The sequence below is a fragment of the Thunnus maccoyii genome, chromosome 16 (genome assembly GCF_910596095.1).
Source record: "Thunnus maccoyii chromosome 16, fThuMac1.1, whole genome shotgun sequence".
NCBI lineage: Eukaryota > Metazoa > Chordata > Actinopteri > Scombriformes > Scombridae > Thunnus > Thunnus maccoyii.
Genome location: NC_056548.1, coordinates 16,366,496 through 16,389,950, shown reverse-complemented (window position 1 = coordinate 16,389,950; position 23,455 = coordinate 16,366,496). Strand labels below are relative to the sequence as shown.

General features: G+C 39.5%; 1 protein-coding gene across 1 annotated transcript; it reads right to left on the bottom strand.

Moving 5' to 3' along the window:
• Nucleotides 1–18,036: 18,036 nt before the first annotated feature.
• LOC121880985 (homeobox protein six1b) lies at nucleotides 18,037–20,525 on the bottom strand. The gene is made up of 2 exons (XM_042388640.1): nucleotides 19,602–20,525; nucleotides 18,037–18,752 (listed from the first exon to the last, which is right to left on the bottom strand). The coding sequence occupies exons 1-2, from the start codon at nucleotides 20,159–20,161 to the stop codon at nucleotides 18,458–18,460; spliced, it is 855 nt and encodes a 284-aa protein (XP_042244574.1). The 5' UTR covers nucleotides 20,162–20,525; the 3' UTR covers nucleotides 18,037–18,457.
• Nucleotides 20,526–23,455: the final 2,930 nt, after the last annotated feature.

The window sequence follows — 23,455 nt, the reverse complement described above, 5'->3', positions numbered from 1 at the left end:
CTCCCAAAGAAAATCCACCATAATATTTTTTTCCTATTGGTGTAATTCTACTCTAGTATTTTCTGTCACAGACTGTTTTTATTATTAATATTGTTGTTTACTGTATCTTAATACATCTTCAGCATCCTTCAAAAAATTTAATCTGAGATTAAAATATTCCCTTCCGGAGTGAAAACAGACAATCACTAAAAGATATTTACATTATTAAATATTTCTGTTGGATTATAAACAGGCTTTTAATCATAACAAACGGCCTCCAGTAAAGACTTAAATGTGGTGGAAAAACAGAATAAGAGCAAAGTGAGCAAAGCCAGAAGTTAAAGTTCAGCTTTTGCAACTGATGGGACAGACACCTGCTTTCCTCCCAATTTGTAATTAATTAGGCTACAGTAACTTCTGAAACAGACAAAAGCCTTTCAGCTGGAACAACACAGAAGCTAAATCTGTATGGAGAGAGAGAGAGAGAGGAAACAAGTGAAGGGAAATAAATGGGGTCGGGGGTCTTTTTTTTGTTATTTTTTTGTTATTTTTGTTGCTTCTCTTTCAAACCACGGGGACAAAATGGCTGAATATTTCCGTTTCTATTGAGAATAAGGACGACCGGGGGGACTAGATGAAAAAGTCTTTCTCGCAGTCAATAAGGTTGTCAAACTGGTCAGCGGTAATCAGTGCTAATGATGGGTCTGGGGTCCCTGCTTGGACAAAAGGGGCCCTGCCGCTGTTTTGTGAAGGGAAGCGACCGCGGGTCCCTCTCTAAAGAAAAGACTCCTGTGAGGGTAGTCTGGGCCACGGAAATCACAACTTCTGTGTGTTTTGTGTGTGTGTGTGTGTGTGTGTGTGTATGTGTGTAGGTCTATGTGTGTGTGTGTGTGTGTGTGCGCGCTCGCTACAGTGTGAGCTCATGGCTTGGCCTATTAAAAGGATTTAATTACCGGTTGATTGTATGCTGACTTGTAGTAGCCTCCTCATAGACATAGCACATTGATTATGCTTCAGTAATTTCATACATTATTTTATATGTTTTATAGGGTTTTTTTCTGATCTTGTAAAGGAAACATTTGATCTTCTGCTTGTCTGGGGTGGAGTGCAGAAGTTTTCCAGGTATTTCAGTGGAGTATTTAGACAAGTTAAGGGCCTGTTAGATAAGTACTGTTAAGTTGCATAAGTAGAGACTCTTTCAGCCTTGCTTGTGATGTGTGTTGAAGGGCAGACTGCAGTCTTGACTATGCGTCTTTATTGTGATTTAATCTGTCAAAATTGTTCAGTGCGCACATACTCTGATGCGCAGTATAGTTTGTCAGCACACATTACAGCCCGGGGAACTGTGTGCGTAACTTCTGTATGGCCTGCATCTCATTATATATATTATAGGCCTATGCCTTTTTCATGATAATGCCTCAGACTAGTTAAATACTGTATTTCATGCTTTATTGATCACACAATATTTACTAGACTGCTATTATGTGTTATTAACCTATAATTATAGTAATAATAATAATTGTATTGCATTGCCAACATTTTAAAGAAATTGCTTTGGTGCAGCTCTATGAAATCAAAAAAAGAAGAAGAATTGAAAAAAGGTTAAATTAAAATGATTAATATTAAATTAAAAATCACATAAAAACAATAAAACGAGTAACATCTAGTGTTGGTGCATAGTTATATTGTTGTCCTGGAAAGTGTTCAAACAGCGAGGGGTCCTACATGCAGACTCCTCTTGCCAGAGGAATTTAAAATGAAGTAATGTGATATAATATCTACAATATTCTACAGATAGAAGAAAAACAGATAGGAGATGCTGTAGAAATGGTCCAGTTGTCTCGAGTCGCTGTATCAAACTGTGACTGGACGCAAAAACGCTTGAATCGCTGCTTCTTTCAGTCACATTAACAGACGCAGAAAAAAACGAGCCTCCTGATGAGCTGAATAGTGTTCAGATTTTTCCTGAGTGAGATGAACACTTTGAGGTGTCAACTCTCTGTAGTCTGTTGATGTTCGGTACCAGATTGTTTGTTGCAAGAACTCCAATCAATCCTGTTGTGTCACGAATTCACTATTTTCCACCGATTTAAGACGCGATGTCGTTTTGATCGAGAGGACACAAACTTAAAGGGCCCCCAGCTTTAAGGATCCTCTGCTTGGAGAAGCTGCTTCATCTTGAACTTTTGCTTGTTTTATATCTGCCAGGAAAAAAAAATCTAATGGCATCATGACAGATTCACTCCGGCAAAAAAAAGTGTTGCACGCAGAACTATTTCTACTGATGAACTAAATCAGCACCTGCAGGCTGTCAGGCGTGTTAAACACCTTCATGATGACTAATGTCAAAGCGACAGTTTTGATAAACGCACCAGTACTTTACCTGAAAGAACCGCAGACACGCACCTTCTCTTGATAATCTCCACTATGGAGCAAATCTACAGTAAAATCATATTTTTCTGTATGTTGTTGTTTATTTTATGTTGTTTTTATACTATTTTATACTATGTGATCATGTAAATACGGCTGCATTTAATCATCATCATCATCATCATCGTCATCATAATAACACTACCATTACTACTACTAACAATAATAATATTACTAATAACAATAATAATAGGAAAATTCTTTCCCTTATTTATTGTCTTAGACATGTTTCTTGACACAAAGTGACATTTTGTTACATGTCAGTCGGGCTGTCACATTTTCCCTCTCTACACGCCTCCTGAAGTGATGGAGGTCACTCAGCAGGGGAAACTTGTCCTTTTCAGCAGGGCTTTTGTCCTCCGCTCTGCTCGTTTTTCAAGCAGACCACTTTCCATCTTGTCCGCACTCCAACAACTTTTCTTTTTTTTTCTCCAAACCACCATTGCTTGTTGTTTGGCTACAAGGTTAAACCACAACTCACTGAGTTATCTTTTTTTTTTTTTTTTTCAAATTTCGCCATCAAAATATTTTGTTCCGAGGACCCAAAGAAATCAGCAGTTTCTTTTCTGTATCAGTTCATTGTGCAAAAGTCCCTGAATGTACTATATATCAAAAATATGCAACCCCCGCCAGTGTTTCCCAACCTTGGATAACTATTTTGAGGCTTTTGTGTGTGTACCTCGCCACCTTATTGTAGCCTGGCCGATGTTTTCCCCTCCATCAGAGAGTTTTTCCTTTCAAAAAACCCCTAAAACTATCTCATTTCTGGTGTGTAGCTGCTTTCACAGTGTCGCCATCATGTTGAGCTGAAAATGGGAAAAAAGACGTGTTAGTGACGACCCCTGGTGGTCACTCACAGAACATGAGCGACCCCACAAGTTTATACAGCACCTGCTAGGCTTTCAAACTATTTCAATCCAGAACAAATAAGATAAAGTTGTATATTAGATGTAGGATATTATACTCCCCATATTTTTCCATTGGACTAGACGAAACTTTAACCAAACATATTGAGAATTAAACGATAGACTTGATATGACTTTGTTGACAGATTCATAGATTGTAAGGTTTGTCCCATTGTCTCAGCTGCTTGTGAAGAGCTCACTGGTGCTCTAGACTATAGAAGACCAAAACAAAAAAAACAAAAAAAACAAAACAAAACAACAACACACAGCTTAATTGGATTCATAGAACTATAGCTAATAATTTGAGTTTTTGGTGTTTTGCACCACAAACTCCAATTATTTATTGATTTGGATCTCTATTGACTGTTACAGCACAACAGCTACTCCTCCTTTAGTCCTTAAAAATGAAATAATAATAATAATGATGATAGTAATAATACAATAATTGTATCTGATAATGTGAATCAATAGTAAGTAAAATAATATTACATACATACATATACACAGTATATGTACAAACATAAGTACATGCATTATAAAACAAAACTAAAACTCTATAAATTAGGGTTTTCACTTCGCCTTTTTCATTAAATTGTTAAGTTATACTTTCTGTACATTTTTTTAATCTCCCCACAATACGGTCTAACTCTAAACAATATTTCACTTTACTTTAACTTAACTGAAATGTTCTGCCTGAAACAGTCACATTTAAAGATATTGACTCTAGAGAATATCTGAATCAGCCTTAAAAACCCCACAATGTGTGATTTCTGTGTAATTAGGATAGAATATGAATTTCTCCTCAAGACATTTAAATCCTCAAATTCTCTGAAACGATCACAGTGGCCATAGTGTCCTCTGATTTAAAGATGGACTTTGACATAATACATGGTTTGGCTTCAGTAAAAATTTGGATTTAGTCAGCTGTTTTCCATAGAAGTTAAATTCGGGTTCATTTCTCCTCTGATCTGTACGAATAGATTCATTCAGCCTCCGGATCAACAGTGAAGTGTTTCAGCACCACGGACAGAGGCACAAACAATTTAGTCTCCACCAAGTCATCAATAATCTGGTTTATGTTTTATCAGATCAGTTTTTTATAGAAACAAACTATGTGTGGTTCTTTGACTGTGAACAATGTCGTCTACTGAACTGTGTATCAACAGGTGCCTTCACTGTTCTCGTGTAAAAACTAAACTCCGATAGATTTTAAGTTATTTTGCCCCATTTTCTCTGTGGATTGATTCAGTTCAACGACCTGTATGAAGATCACATAACCATTTCAAAAACGCATAGTCAAGCCTAAAATATAGCAGACTATCATACGTGGCCAAAAGTATATGGACACCAGATTATTACCCCCATATAGTAGAGGTATGACTGGACATCCAAAGCCACGTGCTTGTGGATCCTGGCTGCAGGGATTTGTCCACGGATGTTGGGTTTTGAGGCCCGGCTCGATCCAGTTCATCCCAAAGCTGTTGGATGGGGTTGAGGCCAGTCCAGTTTTTTCACAACAACCTGCAACTATTTGTTTTTTCGACCCTTATGTTTTGTTATTCTGGTTATTGACATATTGAAACCAGAAAGGGCCTTCAATAAGCTGTTGTATTAAGATTTCCTTGTATCCCTTTATTAGTTTAGATCATATAGTGTATTTTTTAAGTCATTTTGGAGGTGCATGCTATTAACAAATGATTCACAAAATCACTATTTCTTGAATTACCACCGCAGTGATTCTCTATAATGTTGTTCTCTCTCTTGATTTGATCCAACTGGGTCTCACATATAATTCAATTTCTTATATAAAGTAGGTTCACAACTGCTTCAGCTTTAAGGAAATCCCACATACTCATCGATCATATTCACCCGCTAGTTTCATATTCTTACAGGTTTTAACTTCAGGAGAGTTCTCTAACTTTAATTCTCCCCTTTAGTTCTGCTTTAAATCATCTGCTCAGGCTCCGAGTCGTGCTTCTTGTGTTTCGGCAGGCGGATCAATTATTCAATCAATACATCTCCACCTTGGCCCGTCTGCTCTGCTCACAAATTCGCTGTTTGTTAGCAGATACAATGCAGACAATGTGAGGCAATTATGTGGCCGGTGTGAGCGCGGTGAAGTCAGTCAATGCTCATATCATCAGGCTGCTCCGCTCACACAAAGCGGACTAATGCCAGCCAGGATCCTCCGCTGATTGTTCCCTGAGTCAAACAGTTATTATAGCTGTAAGTGGCCTTTGTTAACAAATATGAAAGGAAAATATGACCAGAAAACACGTTCTCTGTCCAGTCGGGGTGTAATGTGGGGAGAGAAATATCGACAGAGAACAGATGGATGGAGGGCGGTGAGTCTCAGAGCAGTAAAGTAAATTTCTTATATTACTAACTGTGAAAATATTCCACCGAAAGCAGCAGGACTCTTTCAAAATTGTATTTTATATCATAGATGCTCAGTAGCAGTAAAATGCAACGATAGTTTGACAGTGAGCCAGCATGCACAATAATAGGATCCTGAAACTGAAGCAGCTGAATGGAAGTCAGCCATCATTCATTTTATTATTTACACTTGTGCTTTTCTTCCATGAAAAAGAGTTTGTGTTTTTCAAGAACTGTTATATATTGGTGTTTTTTCATACAACAGGACTTTCAGTATCTTGGAAAATGTTCTGCAATAAAAACTATTGTCTCTTTTATCATTATTATTATTATTGTTAAGAAACAGTATTTTAAGTATATGTATTTTAAGGATTAACCCACTGACAAAAACGAGCTGCTGGGCCCTTGTTCAGCTCCCCCACCTCTGTCCCCAAGTTAGTTTATCATTGTTTAACTGCACACAAATGTATTTGAAAATATGCACTGTGTCGACTTAATAACAACTGAAATATTAAAGGTATCTGCATTTTTACAGAAGATATTTTGACATGTACACTGTAAGAAAAACGCAGGTGTAAATCATGAAATTGCTGATAGCTGAATTTCCATTTAACTGCTTCAGTTTCAGGGTCCTGGTATTGTGAGTACAGCCTCACTGTCACATTGTCATAGCTTAACAAGACACTTGAATAAAACAGATTCAAGGTTAATGTTTTTAGTAACACCTGTGCTTTTCCTACTGTGACAAATCAAAATGTCTGCTGTGAAAAAGACTCATGATAAGTCAAATTTGACACAGGGCCGCTCTACAAGACAGGGCCTAAAGATTAGATTAAGAGCCACTTTACCAGTTCAGCTGGTAGTAGTGGTTAGTGGTGCATATTGCTATGTACATTTGCAAATAATCAAATTACCACAAACTAATTGCCACACAGCTAACCTGGAGCCTTTGGGGCTGCCCTGCAGGGCAGTTGCCTATTTTGTCTGGTTGGTAATCCAGCCTGTACAGATGTTGCCATAACAGTTTACTGATTTGACACACAGTTCAGCAGCTCTATGATACGTTAGCAGTTTTCAGCCATCAGATAAAGGCAGTGGAGAAAAACATATCTGCAATGTGTTCTTCCAAGTAACATAAAAATATAAAGTCTCACAAAAACAGATTGTCAGTAAACTATAGTCTAACGTGAAACTGCACTCACTGCTTTGTTATTTACAGATGACATGAAGATCAGGGTGAGTGCTTATTTACATATCTGTTTTATCTCTTTCCTCATGTTAATTATAACCTGAACATGCCAAGACAACGAATGAAAGCTGTGAATCTCTCAGGTCAGTTATTGAAGTACAATTTTTGACCACTAGATGGAGACAGCGACCAAGGAAAGAGATTCGCTAAATAAGCCTTACTGTATTTTATCCCGATATTGGTGCTTATTGTTGTTTTTAATAATTTGCTTTCTTCTGGGCATCTTTCATTCAACATCCAAATATGTTTCTCCTGAACTAGTACACTGCAGCTACATATAGAGTCCCATTGTTTATATGGGTCTACGCCAAACAATAGATGTGGCCATGAACCAGGTAATTACGGTAACACACAACAAAAAAGCAGTTTTTCTAACCTGAAAATGAAAAAGTTCACTATTTGTGAGGTATTTTCTCTTTCCAATGTGTGGCTGTATATAAGGGTCACTTGTGTGCAAAATTTTCTCAGAAAATTCCTACTGAATTTTTTTTTTCCTTTTACAAGAAACCCCAGAAACATGTCATGCTTGTTTTTATTGTATTTGTCACTATCCACCTTTCTTACACAACTAAGCCATTTAACTCACGCTTTTTCATTTGATTTCATTTATTTATGTGTTATGACAATGCACATTAATTAACATTTCCGTAAAAGTGCCAGTGTTAGCCAGCTGGCTAACTTTCAGCTACAGTCCTTTGGCGAGATGTTCTGAAACCAATGAAGTGAACGAGTGAAAAATTACAAACAGAAGACAACAAAGATGCCTTAAAGACAACAGCAGCAAAATAATCATTCTCAAGACGGTGCACAGACCATGCATAGCAACAGAAACGACAATACAGCAACAATATCCACTATTTGGTAAATGTAGTCATGCAAAGAAAGACAACGAAATACAACCAAGCAGTACTGATTATAACCATTTTATGACACATGTTGGCATGCAGAGCAAAAATAAGCAGTAAGTCCTAAATAAAATATGATTATCATAATGTTAATCTTGATAAAAGTGTTAAAAGATCTAGTTACACGTTAGTAAAAAAGATAATATCACACACAACACATAAGCCATGCAGAGCTGTAAGACACATCTGTAGAAGATTGTTAATAAAATAGTAGATACACTATACTTTGTCTACCTAAGCCATGCGTATGTATTTATGAAAACTATGCTGTTTTACCAAGTTGTTATTTGTTTATTTGAAGAAGAAAAAAAGACCATTCACAGTCTTCCATTGTATCAGTGTGTCATGAGTCTGTAATTGTAGTACTGCTGTTTGGCCACAAGATGGTGCACAAGACCTATGATAGAGAGGAAATGGACTTCTCTTCTGTTTTATTGTACAAGTACATAAAAAACATTTACAACAGAAGCCTTACAGAGTGAGCAAAATCTTTAATGACTGATTTTATTTAAAAAAAAAAAAAAAAAAAGTTCCACAGAGAGGACGTAGTATACATGTCTACTACTCTAACCTGGTGTTTTTTAAACTTAAAATTCAGGCTTCCATTTAGGCTCCACTTAATGAGAGATTGGTCAACACAGAGTAAGAATAACAACTGTGAGAAAAGCTGTTTAAATATAGCGTTTGACCTTCCGTGTATACAAACAAACTCCAGGTACACTACAAGTAAGTTTGGACCTGAGTGTAAATGAGAGTACAGCATTACTCAGTGCAGGGTGTGAACGTACATGTGTAAGAAAGTGTTGAGGCAGGGCAAGGGCACCAGTTGGGATTTTTAAGGGTCTATATTTAAACTCTCTGGTCTCTAGTTTCTGCAGCTGTCGCCAAGTTTAAGTTCAGCACCTTGAGCCTTTCTCAGTCATGCTCTCGGGTCACGGTTATAAACCTGCCAAACTCTGAGACACAGAGAAGGAAGCAGAGACTCCCGCCTGCCCTTCAGGTGAATCTCTTGAAGCTTCAGAGAGTTGAAATTGTAGCTGGAGTGCAGTGAAATGAGTTGATATCTTCAAGTCCCAACAACTCCTGTTCAATAATAAGATACTTTGTTTCCTTCTCTGAGTTCCAGCCTGTGACTTACTGTAAATTTGTACTGTAGTCACCTCTGAATGTCACAATACCTGTTTAATTATTACCCCATACATGTATTATCTGTAGTGCATCATCACAATATTACTGCACTTCTTCTTAAATGTCTGTCTCCCATTTTTATCATTTAAAATAACATTATGAAGGATTCAACAAGGAGTGGAAACTATTTGTTTTTTCATCGGTTTGTTTTTATCCTGCATATTTATTTATTGTAGAATTGAATAATTATTATCGTAGAATCAGAATTTTCAAGAAGCTCTCAAGCAGCCTTGTTTGTCTTTTATTGTAACTGTTTATGAGTCTTAGAACTATATACAAGATTAAGTATACAACACAGCTTTTCTATGAGAAACTCATAACAACATCGTCATATCTTATTCATCCCAGTTTTTGGTTCGAATCTGCCTCCTTGCAGTAAATGCTTTGTGCAAATGTTGTACAGATGAGTGAAAAAAACATCATCAGTTATAGTTTTCAGCTCCAACTCTGTAACAGTCCAAGAGCTCGATAACATCCACAAACAGGTCAGAAAGGAAGGAGTTTGTTTGTAGAAAAGAACAAGTTGGCTGTGATTATGTCCAGCACTGATTTAAAACAGAGAGGTGATAATCAGGATACGTATTTGCTTTTTCATAACAGGCTGCAAAAAAGCTTATCATTACTAATAAAAACAAATGCAAGTGAATTAATTACTTCATTGAAAGCTTCTGTTTCTGTAAAAGTCAAATGACTCCAACTACAATCTAATGATTTGCATCTTATGTCTAGTTAAGATTTCTGCTAAAACATTTGAATTCTTTATGAAAGCAACACAAAATGAACACACTGTGTGAGAAAAAAGAACTACAAAGTGTTTACGGAATAGTTATTCTCACTCGATGATTACATGTTGGAATTAATTAATAATGTCTCAACCAGTTACATTGCTCAATCATTACTTTTTCGGGGGTTTGTATCTCCAGACTAATGTGTTTGCATAATTATTTAAAACTTGCGCAGATGTTCCATTGTAAACATGAAATATCTTGTTAAATATTCCAGTAAAATCAACAACAAAAACAATGGTGTCTTTTTGATTGTGCTGACTGTTAAATCTTCTCTACAGGACATGATGAGAGAGCTTCATCTTTGATGTGTGAGCAGATTTACATAAATGTTTCCCAGCTGCTCTGAATACAGCTTTATTTGAGACATTTCAATTATATTGGTGGAGTGAAAAAAACAACCTTCTTTGTGCACCACCATAGCTGATAAACATGTTTCCCCACATATGACAAAGATCCTACTAATTTAGCCCCCTGCAGCCTGTACTTTATACGTAGTAAGATATGCATTCAGGTTATGTGAACAGACAGGCTTGTGATGCATTCACAGATACAGTAGATAGATAGACACTGCGTCTGCTGAAGTAGCGCCTACTGTCCAGTGGCAGCTCTGTGCCTAATAACAGAGCTTAGCTGGCATTCCAGAGCCGGTGGCACGTTGGTGTAGCGGTAACTCAGAGAGAGCCTGGTAATTACCACTGGCCGCTGACACCATGCCGCAAATGCACCAGTCAGCAGTGATAGGACCAGTGGAGCATTCCCCCCCCCCAACCCCCCCTCCCTCTGCCAGGATGACCATGGTGATCAGCCATGGCACACGAGTGGTGAGAGGGAGGAAAATGCTCTCACCAAACAGCATAATTCCCTGACTCTTTTTCTCTCTATTACTGCATCATTCATAAATAGCCTATGTGGGTGGTGTGGAAAGCAAGTTTGATTCCCCCCCCCTCCCCATTTTCTTGTCTTGGTTGTTGAACATCTAAAGACTTTCTCTGCCCCCATCTTGGATACACTCGACTGGACCGTGAGCGCTGGATGAGGAGTCATGAAGGCTTTCTCTCAGGAGAGGCCCGTCGGAAAACATACTGCAGGGCCGGAATGGGAAGTTTATTTTGCTTGGTGCATGCATATCTGTGGGATGTGGGGCTCTCTAGCGCAGAGGGCTGCAGGAGCACTCCGGTTTCTGCACAGAAGAGTTCATCGCAGCAGCTCTCTTACCTCCTCCTCCCCCTCCTCCTCCACTCCTTCACTGTCTGTGCATTTTAATAACTCCTAATTCCTCACTCATGCTTATTTTATTCCTCATCTTTTCTCCTTCTATTCTGTATGCATCTCCCCTCCCACCTTTAACAGTATTCAGATCCTTTACTTAAGTAGAAGTATTAATACAGCAATGTGAAAATACTCTATTACATGTAAAAATCCTGCTTAAGTAAAAGTACACACGTATAGCAGCAAAATGTAGTTAAAGTATTAAATTAAAAGAAATTCATTTCATCCCTCTGACTGATATATTATTGTATATGACATCATTAGATTATTAATACTGAAGCATCAGTGTGTAAGCAGCATGTTACTGTTGTAGCTGCTGGAGGTGGAGCTAGTTTCAACTACTTTATATACAGTTATATAGTTTAGTCCAGTGGTTCCCAACCTAAGGATCGGCCCCTCCAAAGGGTCCCTAGATAAATCTGAGGGGTCGTGAGATGATTAATGGGAGAGGAAAGAAGAAGAAAAAAAAAGTTCTGATACACAAATCTGTTTTTACTTTTGGGCTTTTTCTCTAATCTTCGATTTTTGGTGAAGTATTGGATCATTTGAACATTTATTGAAATGAAACCATGGCAGAAGTTTAGAGGGAAAAATCACTATTTGGTGGAGCTGTTAACAACTCATAGACATCTGAAATGTGACCCCGACGACACACTGATTTTTGTAAGACGTCAAAAGCCAAAAAATGTGTATTAAATCTTCATCTGGGAAAGTAACTAAAGCTGTCAGATAAATGTAGTGGAGTAGAAAGTACAATATTTCCCTCTGAAATGTAGTTGAGTGGATGTATAAAGCAGCATCAAATGAAAATACTCCAGTAAAGTACAAATACCTCCAAATTGTACTTGAGTAAATGTACTTATTTACTTTGCACCACTGCTCTTCACCTCCCTCCCTGTTCTTCTATCATCTGCAGGCTAAAATAGGTCCAGCAGCTTTTCTCTGGGCCTTTTGTCCCTGCTCAGGGAGACGTTTGGCACACAGAGGATCGTGTTACAACTTTCATTTCCTGAATGTTTTTCTTTTTTTTTTTTTTCCTGCGTGGAACCAAGACGGGTATTTTAGCCTGCTCTGCAGTACGGAGATGAAGGGCGAGGGGGGAGGGGGAGGTGGGGGGGAGCAGCTCAGCTCTGGCAGCTCAGATTCGGGGTGCTGTCACTCCAAACCTCGGCAAACAAATAAAGTACAAACTGCACATGGCTGCAGGGTTCTGGTGGAGGGTGGCTGTGGTGTGGTTTGGGGCACAGTGGGTGTGTGGATCATGTAGGGGGTTCTCGGTTACTTGAGCTATTTGTGAGCCCCAGGATTGGTGAGGTGATGCCCCTCGGGAGTGTGAGGTAGATTTCATTATCCCATATCCTATACCAGTTCCTCTTGTTGTGTCTGCCACCCCGGCCCCTCTCAGAAAGCCCCTTGAGCCAGAAACAGTGATGCGTCTGTTTGGACCAGTGGATCTGTCTAGAGGGTGGATATAAAAGCAGAACAACAAGCAGTAAAGTGGTAACAGTCTACAGAATGATCAATTATTCATTTTACTGAGAAATCATGCCTATAATATGACATTAAAGCCAGTCATTATGACTCTGGTCATGGCTGGCTTCTTTAGAAGAGCCATGAGGGCTGATTTATGTTCACTCTGTCTATGGTAACAGCCAAGTTTCTGGATACAGTAGAGTAGATGTTAGTCTAAGGATGAAAGAGTAAATATAAGTTAGTGTCTTTTTTTGTGAAGTTGTATGCTATGGTTTTAAGTCAGTAAACTTAAGATAAATGTGGGGATTATTCTATATTTTTCATATTGTCAACAAATCTTATGAAAAGACCAAAACAACAATGAATTGATCCCACTATGAGCCACACTGTTGTGCTGGATGACATGTTCCCTCATTAGTTTATTTTGAGTTAATCCCACATACACACTCCCACTGCTGTGCTATACATGCTCGCTAGCGTTTATTAATCCGCCGCCGAAAATAGTCCCCAACAAATACACTATTTACCTCTGTGTGAGTAAAGTTTGCAAACAGTGCCCAGATATTTTAGGATGTTACTGAGGCTTTTATTTAAATTAAACTATATTTTTGTGACCCATTTTTTTAATTTTATTTTTTACAGATGTATGTTTTCAATAGGAACCAATGGGATTGAGTCTGAGAGACCACAGAACCGTGTTGTTGGTTTTGTCTTTTTTATGGGATTTGTTGACATTAAGGAAAATTTAATAACACCAGACTTGTCCTTTAAGTTAGTTTTTACTGATGAACTTCACTACATCCACTAGAGATTAAACATGTTGCCACCCTTACCTGAAAGTCATGGAGCCATTTGTAATAAATGTTTAGTCATCCATGAAAAAAAGCAAACTGGCTTTATTTTATTTCTGATGTCCATTTCTTCCATACATTGAAAACTCTCTAGTGTGAAATGCATCCTCTAAGCTTTTTAAAGATTGCAAAATTGAGATTAAACAATCACCATTTTCCTAAAATATAAATAACTAACATTTTAAAAGAACTTCACCTTAAATTTCTCCTGTATTGAATATTTACACCTTTTTATTTCCACTCAAGTATGATAATAAACTAATAATACTCCTATTTATAGCTTCTACTGCCACCTACTTTAAAATATCTCCCGCTTTGTTCACTTTTTCCCATAGGAAGAAATATTTAAAGTCAAATTACGGTCAACAGTGTGATCATCTGTTTTAATTTGGCTTCAAAAGGCTGAAACTAACATCAACAAAATCCATAAAGTCCTCCCCAAAGTGTTCCCAAAAAACATCCCAGACTGAAGTCACTTTCCTGATCAAAAAACATGAGACTAATGCCACTATCACCTTTCTCTCCGAGCTCCAAAAATATATGGATATCTGATTCTCAGCAATCAGAGCTGGGTTTTGTCTCTGGAAGGGTTTGTTATATGAGCCTGTGCCTCCTGGGCATATTTCTTTTATACAAGTCCTCTTTCGTAGACATTACACGCACGTCGTATCTTGTCCTCTGTCTTCTCCTCTTGTAGTATATTAGAATCCCCCCACCCTCCTCCTCCTCCTTTCATCAGGTAATGTATATGATGCTGTCCTTCATTTGACACACAACATGCTATTTAACACCCTAATAGTTTAGGATCATCTGCAGAGTTTCCTCCTCCTCCTGTCTGAACTCTGGGTCATGCATCACTCAGCCGACTGGGAGAAAGAGATAAATATTTCTTTCAGCTCTGTCACATAGGAGCTTCCTGTCGGACGAAAAGGCTTCCTACTCTTGTGAGTGGAAGCGGTGTTTGGCTCCTACATCAGTATAATTAACTTTTTTCCCCAGATCTCTCTGATCTCTATGGTCTCATGTCATAGAAATACAACAGACGCCCGCCGTCCATCTAGAAAATGTTGTGTGAGTTTTTCTTTAATCAGATTTATGTCCTCACTCTCAAGTCTGGTACACGTGAATATGCGCGCGAGCACAGACACACACACACACACACACACACACACACACACACACACACACACACACACACACACACACACACACACACACACACACACACACGGCCTGCATCTGCCTCTGGCCAGGCAGGAACATTGTCAGATCCATGCATCATTGGTAAGAAAATCTCTCAACCCCCCCCCCCCTTCCCTCCTTCTCCCACTCCACCACCACCGCCTCCCCCCTCCCTCCCTCCCTCGCCCCTCTGAGGCAGACCTGAAAAGATCCTTTTGTCCCTCATCACCCGCCTGCCCCTCTCTCCTCCTCCCTCCCCCCCCCCCCCCCCCCCCCCCCCCCCCCGAAGCCTCCCCGACACACACCCCTCACACACACAGCCTGTGGTTATGGATACCTGGAACTGTCTCACACCCGGCTCCCATGTGGGGTAAAGCTACCTGCAGGCACCAGACCATGGAGAGGCAATTCACCGAAAGTCCCTCAGCTTTGGATTTTTTAGTCTTTATAGGAGATGTAGATGCCAGAGAAAACATTAACCCAGCTTTGGCGGACGGCGCAGGCTCATGCGGGCTACTCTCCATGTTTATTTGCACACGTCAGGGCCCTTCCTGCTGTTGATTTAGAGCCACTGCCACTTAGGCCTATGACAAATGAAATGCCCTTTTGATGACTCGGACTCTGTTTGCCATCAGCAGCTGTTGTTACTGGCACACGGGAGAACTCGGGGGCTGACGTTACCTCCAAGCTTTTGTCATATATAGGCTATGGGAGCAGCAGGCCTCCCACTTGCACTTGTTGCGCACGGGGTGATGAGAAAGACACACTGACACAGGCTGATGCAGCAGATAGATTTATGAATGCAGACTTTCTCGCTGTCGGAAGCGAGGGATTCGAGCATGATTAAAAGCACTGTCAGAGTTTCCGTACAGGATTGATTTTAGTCTCTTGCACATCCTGAAGGTGACTCTGATGGTCTCCCTCTGTCATGTGGCACAGAGCCTGTTTAATCCTTGCTGTGTCTCTACTGTGCAGGACATGCTGTCATTAGATTAACAGGTATGAGGAGTCACTTTGGTGGCTTTGTGATCACCTGTTTGTTAATTTGTGAATATTTGCTCTCTGCTGACCTCTGCTGAGGGCCACATACTGTGGGATACTTTGAGTTGTTGACTATTATATTATGCATTTTATTGAAATGTACTCATGTGATACCATTGTAGTCTTTGTCTTTTCAATAAATTAGATTAGTTTGGATTAATATGGAGGGTTACAACACAAACTGCTCTGTTGGAAAAACATCCCTTGATGCTTTAAGTTTGCTCATACTGGTCATATAATCTACATTGTCTCAGCTGTGTCAGGAGAGGCTTTAGGGCAAAGTAAAAATATAATAATAATATAAATATAATATAATTTATTAAAAAACTTTTATGCCAGGAGTCATTTTGTAATATACTGTACATTTATCACATTTTTCTGTTGGTTTTTTGATATTAAACCCATATATCAGAGCTTCTGCAATGGTGGAAAGTACATTTACACAAGTACTGCACTTAAGCACTATTATGAGGTACTTTACTCGAGTATTTCCATTTGCTACTTTACACTCTGCTAAATTTCTGGGGGTAATATTGTACTTTTTTTTTTTTTACTCCACTGCATTTATCTGACATCTATAGTAAGTGGTTACTTTGCAGATTAAGATTTTACACAAAACATACAGACAGTTAATAAAACATGATGCATTTTTACATATTAAACTGCCTAACAGTGTTTAAAGTAGTTCAAATTTGCTTCCCCATGACAAACCACAACATTTAAATGCTGCGTAGCCTACATGTCAGTGCATCTGCAATAACAAAACAATACTGATAGGGGCCATTCTGCATGATGAAAACTTTTACATTTTGATACTATGGGTACATTTTGCTGCTTCGGTGAGTAAAATTTCCAATGCAGGACTTTTACGTGTAATGGAGTACTTTCTTCTCTAGTATGATGTTGTTACTTTTACCTGTAAAAAATAATCTGAACACTTCTTCCAACACTGATTCTCACTGATTAGATTGAAAATGTCAAAAAGGAGAGAAGAAACACTGACTAGATGGAGGGTCTGCTGAGGACAGCCAAACAGACATATCACTCAAACACAGTCATATGGGAAGCTGTGGGTGATTTTAGTAGACCTGAGGGGTTGAAAGAAACACAGAGGGAGGGAGAGAGACAGAGAGAGAGAGAGAGAGAGGCCTCTGGGATGCAGAGTACCTCAGGGTCCCTCCACTGAAGCCGGGTGCTGCTGCAGCCCTGCAGCCCGGCAATCTTTGCAATCAGGCAGTAATGCTAGCAGCGACTGTTTCAGATTATGCTCAGGAAATCCTCGGTGCTCTCTGCTCAAAACAATTTAGCCTGACATGAGCCCAAAGAGTGTAGGGGGTGGGGGACAATGTCCTCACCAGATTCCTGCTCTCAGGCCACCATATTCTGATATTCTGTCCTCCAAATGTACAACAGATGTACAGCAGTGTCTTTCAGTCTAGTTGTTGTTGTTATTATTATCATTATTATATATAAGGGTGGAAGGGTCTGCTAATATTCAGATTGTGTTTTATAGGTCTTTAACCTATGGTCTATTGCTGTTTAAAGCCCATATCATGTTTTGTTTTGCTTTGCGAGGCATCTACAGTATATTTGATATTTTCATCAGGCAGGGAACTTTAACTTTTTTCCCTCTCTCTCTCTTTCTCTCATATGGGATGTTTGCCATTTTTTTTTGTCAGAAAAATCCAGAGCTGGTAAAAGGTTGAGTGGTGGCTCTTTCCCATGGCCCGGAACCGACAGAGCAAACTCTCGGAGAGAGCAAAGAAAACACGGCAACAAAAAAGCCAATGATCCGCAGCACTCCAGCTAAAAAATGACGAAAAAAAAAAAAACACAAAAAAACTCTTTCTCCTTCAGCCAAACATGTATTAAAGAACAGACAGGATATTCAAAAGAAACCAGTGCTGGTTCCTGTGTACACAGCAGCCTCCTGACAGACAGCTGGTCCTGTTGACTCACATTTGTATAACTGAATTTCCCTTTTATGACTGTTTGAATGATATGTTTTGAATTACCATTATGATTGTTAAAAGCCAAATGAACCAGTAGAGCAGGCTTTAATCTTTACTGCATAACGACTCCTAATATTTTTGATAGAGATGCATATTTAACCAGTGTTGACTTGATTGCTTCTTAGATTTTTTTTTCATGCGATTTCTACACGACTAGACGATTATTGTCTATATTTTAAAGCATAAACAGCAGGCAAAAACGTAATTAAAAAAGGTAAACACCAACATCTCGTAATAGGAAAATTAATAATGTGATTTCCTTTCATTCACAGTTAATTAATAGTAATTTGTCAATAATTATCTTCCCGTTTCATTTGGTCTGTGCAGGTTTAAAGCTGCTATAGTTTATTTTTTTTCTCTCTAAATACACAAATAACACAGAGACAAATGAATTACTTTTGTTTTATTGGAAACTAATTACCATGACTCTAATGAAAACGTTACCTCTTAGTTTCCATTGCAGGAAGTTACTATATTTTTTTAATCTTAACAAAATATCATAAATTAAGCAAATGGGCAGTCCAGTTAAGTGTTTCGTTGAGTTTAGAGTTTCAGAAAGGTCTTGTTTGTGTGTTTTCGTGTGCAGGAGATGAGAAAAAACCTCCTGACAGAGGAGGACAGGATAAGCGCATAAAGGAGTTTTGTTCTAACCAAATTTAACGACAGACAAGTCAGTCTATATTATAAGGTAGGCTACTATAGTGTTATTTCATACATGTAGGCTACTCAATCTGATACACTTATCAGTCTTCTTCTCTTCTGTTTTTTTTTTGTCGGTTTTTGTAAAATATAATCATCTGGCAGCCTCTTTAAGAGCCCAAATCCACAAGACTGGAGGTTAGAGGTCCCAACAAGGAGTCCTGCAGTTGATGCGGGTGTCCGTGCATGCCGTGCACCGGCTGTGGGGCCCCGAGGCCGGGCATGGAGTAAGCGGAGGCCCCGGGGTGGCTCATGTTGCCCTGGAGCAAAAGCGCTGAGTTCTGGTCGGGGCTCTGAGGTGGAGAAAACTCGTCCTCCGAGCTGGACATGAGAGACTTTCCTCCATCCAGCGGGGACAGCTGGTTCTGTTTGTTGCCGCCTGCGTTGTTGTTTTCACTGTTCTCTCTGGAAATGACAACAGGAGGAATTAATGCGGATATTTTAGAGGTGAGCATTAAATCAGTATGTATGTGAGGCTTGTAGGAAACATTTTGGAGATAAAAAGAGGTGTAAAAATTGTAAACAAGGCAACCATAATTATTTTACAATAACAGCACAAAATATAATGGAAACAGGCCCTGAAGAAAAACGAATCAGATATGTTTACTACTCATCTTAATGTACAATTTTGAGGATGTATTTTAGTTTATGTTGGATGACTAATATAAACATTATATGATGTGTGAGTTATTTTATTCCCATGTGACACAATTTAATCTAAGAAAAAAAAAACAATTTTCCAAAAATGTGACCATCATGCTTTTTAATTTTTTCCATCATTATTAAAAACACATAATTTATATTTCAGATGATATGTTATTCACTTGAGATTTCGTGTAGTTTATGTTATAATTGAGGCTCAGACTGAGGAAAGTCCATCATTTGTCAACAACACGCTACTGTTTACCCACCATCACTGTTAGCAAGACATGTCTGATTTTGGGGACCAAACACATCCAAAATGAAGAAACAAATTCAAACTTATACTCGCAACAAAATGATCCCTGTAAGAAATACAATTCACTTTCTTTTCCTGCTTTGTCACTTCTGGCCTGGTATGAATATTATCAGAGAGTTGTGACTCTGCTTCCTCTACTCTCTTACACTTTCGTTGTTTGTAACCACATTTTGGCTCTTTTTTTTTTTACTCCTTCTAAATTGAAACTTAATTTGCGCCTGAAACATGTAAAGACGTACATTTCTTTCACCAGCAGAAATGACAAGCAGCGCCGAGGCTGTGTCAGTGAAACGTACCTCTCCTTCGCCTCTGCGGCTCTGTCTCTCTGCCGTCTGTTTTTGAACCAGTTGCTGACCTGCGTGGTGGTCAGTCCTGTGGCCTCGGCCAGCTCTCTCTTTTCCCGCGGGGACGGATAAGGGTTATGCGTGTACCACTCTCTCAGGACGCCCCTGGACTTCTCCTTAAAGCAGTAGCTGGTCTCCTCGCCGTCCCATATCGTACGGGGCAGCGGGAATTTCCTCCGCACCCTGTACTTCCCTACAGCTCCGAGCGGCCGGCCGCGCAGCTTCTCCGCCTCCACGTAGTGCGCCTTCAGCCAGAGCTGCTGCAGCTTCGGGTGGTTGTGCGGAGAAAACTGGTGGCTCTCCAGGATCTTATAGAGCTCTCTGAAGTTCCCCCGATGAAAGGCCACCACCGCCTTGGCTTTGAGGACGCTCTCGTTCTTGTGAAGGTGATCACACGCGGGTAGAGACCACAGGAAGCGGCCGAGCCTCTCCAGGTTTCCTCCCTGCTGCAACACCTCGCAAACGCACGCCACTTGCTCCTGCGTAAAGCCGAAGGACGGTAAAATAGACATGATGTCCGAGCTCACTCCTCCGCCCGAAACGTTGGTATCCAAAGCGATAGCTGTCGTTTATTTTTCTGTGTTTTAAAGTTTTCTTGTCGCGATGCAATCCGGCGCAGCCCGTCCGCGCAGCACAGGCCTATAGGCTATCCACTCCACTCCAGCCCCTGATGCGCGCAGCAGATTGGGATGTTGATTGTTGGGACAATTTGTTCCTGTTGGAGATATGTCAGGCTTAAAGGGAGCCTGTGCGTTTCGGTGATTGGCTCTCCCTCTGCCCTGCACCCTGTACAGCAGAGCAGGACTGAGTTTGCAGCTCCGTTTCCTCCCCAGAGGCAGTGCGTCAGGGGCTGAAATAGGAGCGCTCCCACCTCCCGCCCCCACAGTCCCTCTCCCGCTTCAGCTGAGGGAGCAGAGCAGCACCTAAACACTAATCAATTATTACAGACCTCTTAAAAAGGCTTATTAACATGTTCTGAATATACATCCTCTATGATGACCAAATAGGCTTGGATTTCCCACGTGGGACAAACCGCACGCTGCATCTCCGTACGTTATCAGTAATCATGGCCAATGGAGAGTAAACCCACAAAAACACAAAGCTTTTTATTTGTGGAGGAAAGTTTATCCACTTCAAAAGGCTGAAACATCTTTAAGACGCACACTTAAAACAGGATACATAGTGATACAAGATTTTATAATAAAAACAAAGACATAAACATTTTAAATCTTAATTGATTTTTTGGTTACCTCTCTGTTGTTTCATCCACTGGAGGTCTTCCTTACCCACCTTTTTATTGACCATTTATGCTGATCATGGTTGACGCCCACCGCCTTAATCACATGCAGATTGAACATTTAATTGTATCCCCGCCTTTCATAGTCTATTAATTACGGAGGCCGTTTATTTTATGAGGTGATATAATTTAATAAGTTCCTATGATAATTGGGTCTTTGCGTGCCATTACGCACGTCTTTATATGAGAAACCCATACTACCTGCCAAACGTGTTATGGGCCATAGACCACCAGTAGGAAATAAGCCACTTAAGTGTGTGTGTGTGTGTGTGTGTGTGTGTGTGTGTGTGTGTGTGTGTGTGTGTGTGTGTGTGTGTGTGTGTGTGTGTGTGTGTGAGAGAGAGAGAGAGAGAGAGAGAGAGAGAGAAAGAGAGAGAGAGAGTAATATGAAATACCAGATGGTTTGTGCTGCTAGACTTTTTGACAAATATCTTCAGGATTTGGAGCAAATACGCACAAATTCAGTATCTTCATGGTTCAAATACGGTGAACTGTCAAAACAAGGGAGTGTCTGAATTTAGATATATTCAGGCCTTGGCGTCAAGTTGCAATTTATCAATTTGATTTATTCATGAGACTTTTTTTTGGAAATCTCCACCCATTAAAGACCACCTAGAGTTGAAAATGAATATGATATAAACGGATATTTATCTCATTTTCTTTGCTCTTTCATTCTCGTTTTCAACATAACCATGTGTTGTTGTTGCTTTTTTCTTTTTTTCTTTTTAAGAGCTGCTTCTGAATTCACAGCCTACATTTATATTTCAAGGATTAGACGGGCACCGCACTGGCTCCAGTGTTTTTTTTCTGTGGGGTGAAACACTAAACCAATCCATTAGTAAATGAGTTCTCTGCGACACTTCTTGGTGGTGCAGTTGTTGGTTTGAGCCATAGATCACATTTCTTTATCTGCACCACAGTCTGAAACTGGATTCCCTTTCAATACGTTAAGATGCAAGATTTGGCCTGTAGGAAAATAATATTTCACTTTAAAACAAATTCGTCCAAAACATTTTGAGAAGATGACCCCTTTCCTAAAAGATTTCTACTGCGAAGGTTTGCTTTGAACTTTTGTTTTTGAGGCGACAGACACCTGAAAAAACAGAGATCATCTTCTCTGAACAGCCACAAACTGGAAAATCTGATATTTTTAATTCAACCTAACAAATTCAACCTGACAGATTTTACCAACACACACGTTTGAAATGGTGTTCGCAAAATACAAAAAATCTGAATATAAAGGCATGAAGGCATACATTTAGGCTACTGATATATATATTTTTTTCAATTTAGTGAAGATGAGTGTTTCAGTTTTGGCTCCTTGTGTCAGGTGTGAAACCAAAAAACATCAACTTTTTACATGATTTCTTTTCACTCTTTGCCAGATACTAGACTGGACCTAACCATCTTATCTCACTATGATGAAATTAATATTTATCTCATCAGCTGATTGGCAGAAACACACCTGAAGTAACTATATCATCTTTTGGAGTTCATTTAAATTGTTTTATTTAATAAATATTGTGCATTTACTGTTGAAAACGTGCCTGCAGAGGAAAAATAAACCTGAAACTTTAATATGATACATAGAATTTTTTAGTATTCTGCAATAATAAGTCATCATTATTTTATTCATTTACATTTTCAGTACAGACTCAACCAGAATAATTGTGATATATTGCTGAAAAAGACTTAAATAGTAGTTCCTGTAATGTCAGTTTTGATGTGTATGTACCCTTAGTGGACATGCAGACTCTCAGGCCACTTAAGCTCCGGGTCTAGCTGCTCTCAGGCTGTGTAAAAACCTCAGTGCTTCAGTAAATGAGCTGTCTGATGAGCGGCTCTCGGGTTTCTCTAATATCTCTACCACATTGCGCCGCGCCTCCTCCTTTAACCCGAGCAGCCCGGGGGGCGAGATTATTTCAAGATGTGGACTCTCCGCCTCTGCCACGGCCAGTGCTGCGTGCATGGACTCCTTATACCCCCGACAAGTAATGCAATACTTAGGTAGGCTATCACTCGTTACTCCTTTCAGGAGACTTTCAGAGAGCAGAGAGTAGCCTTCTGATTCTCGTTACAGTTTTTTTTTCTCCTCCAAAACCGCAATAACTCACCTTTCTGCAGGGTTGCTACATATCATGGATGTCCTAGGTTTTAGTCACTGCTTTTCCGGAAAAAAAAACAAACTCAATGAGTCAGATAAGTTCACCCCGAGAAATAAACGTTTTGCTATTTCTCAATAGTAGTTTAATGTGAGGCCCAATCGAGCTGGGGTGTGTGTGTGTGATCCCTTCTCTGTTAAATTATTCCACTTCATGATAGAAATCCGGTGGTGAAAACGTGTTAATTAATGATAGAAGCAATAGCAAATTTAAAAAAAATCAAAAACAAAAACAAACAAACAGTGACACTGCAGTCCAGTGGCAGAAAATGAGAGAAAGAAGGGCTCAAGTGAAAACTCCAGAGAACACTTCATAAAAATGTCATCATCAAAAAGACCGTGTTTCCT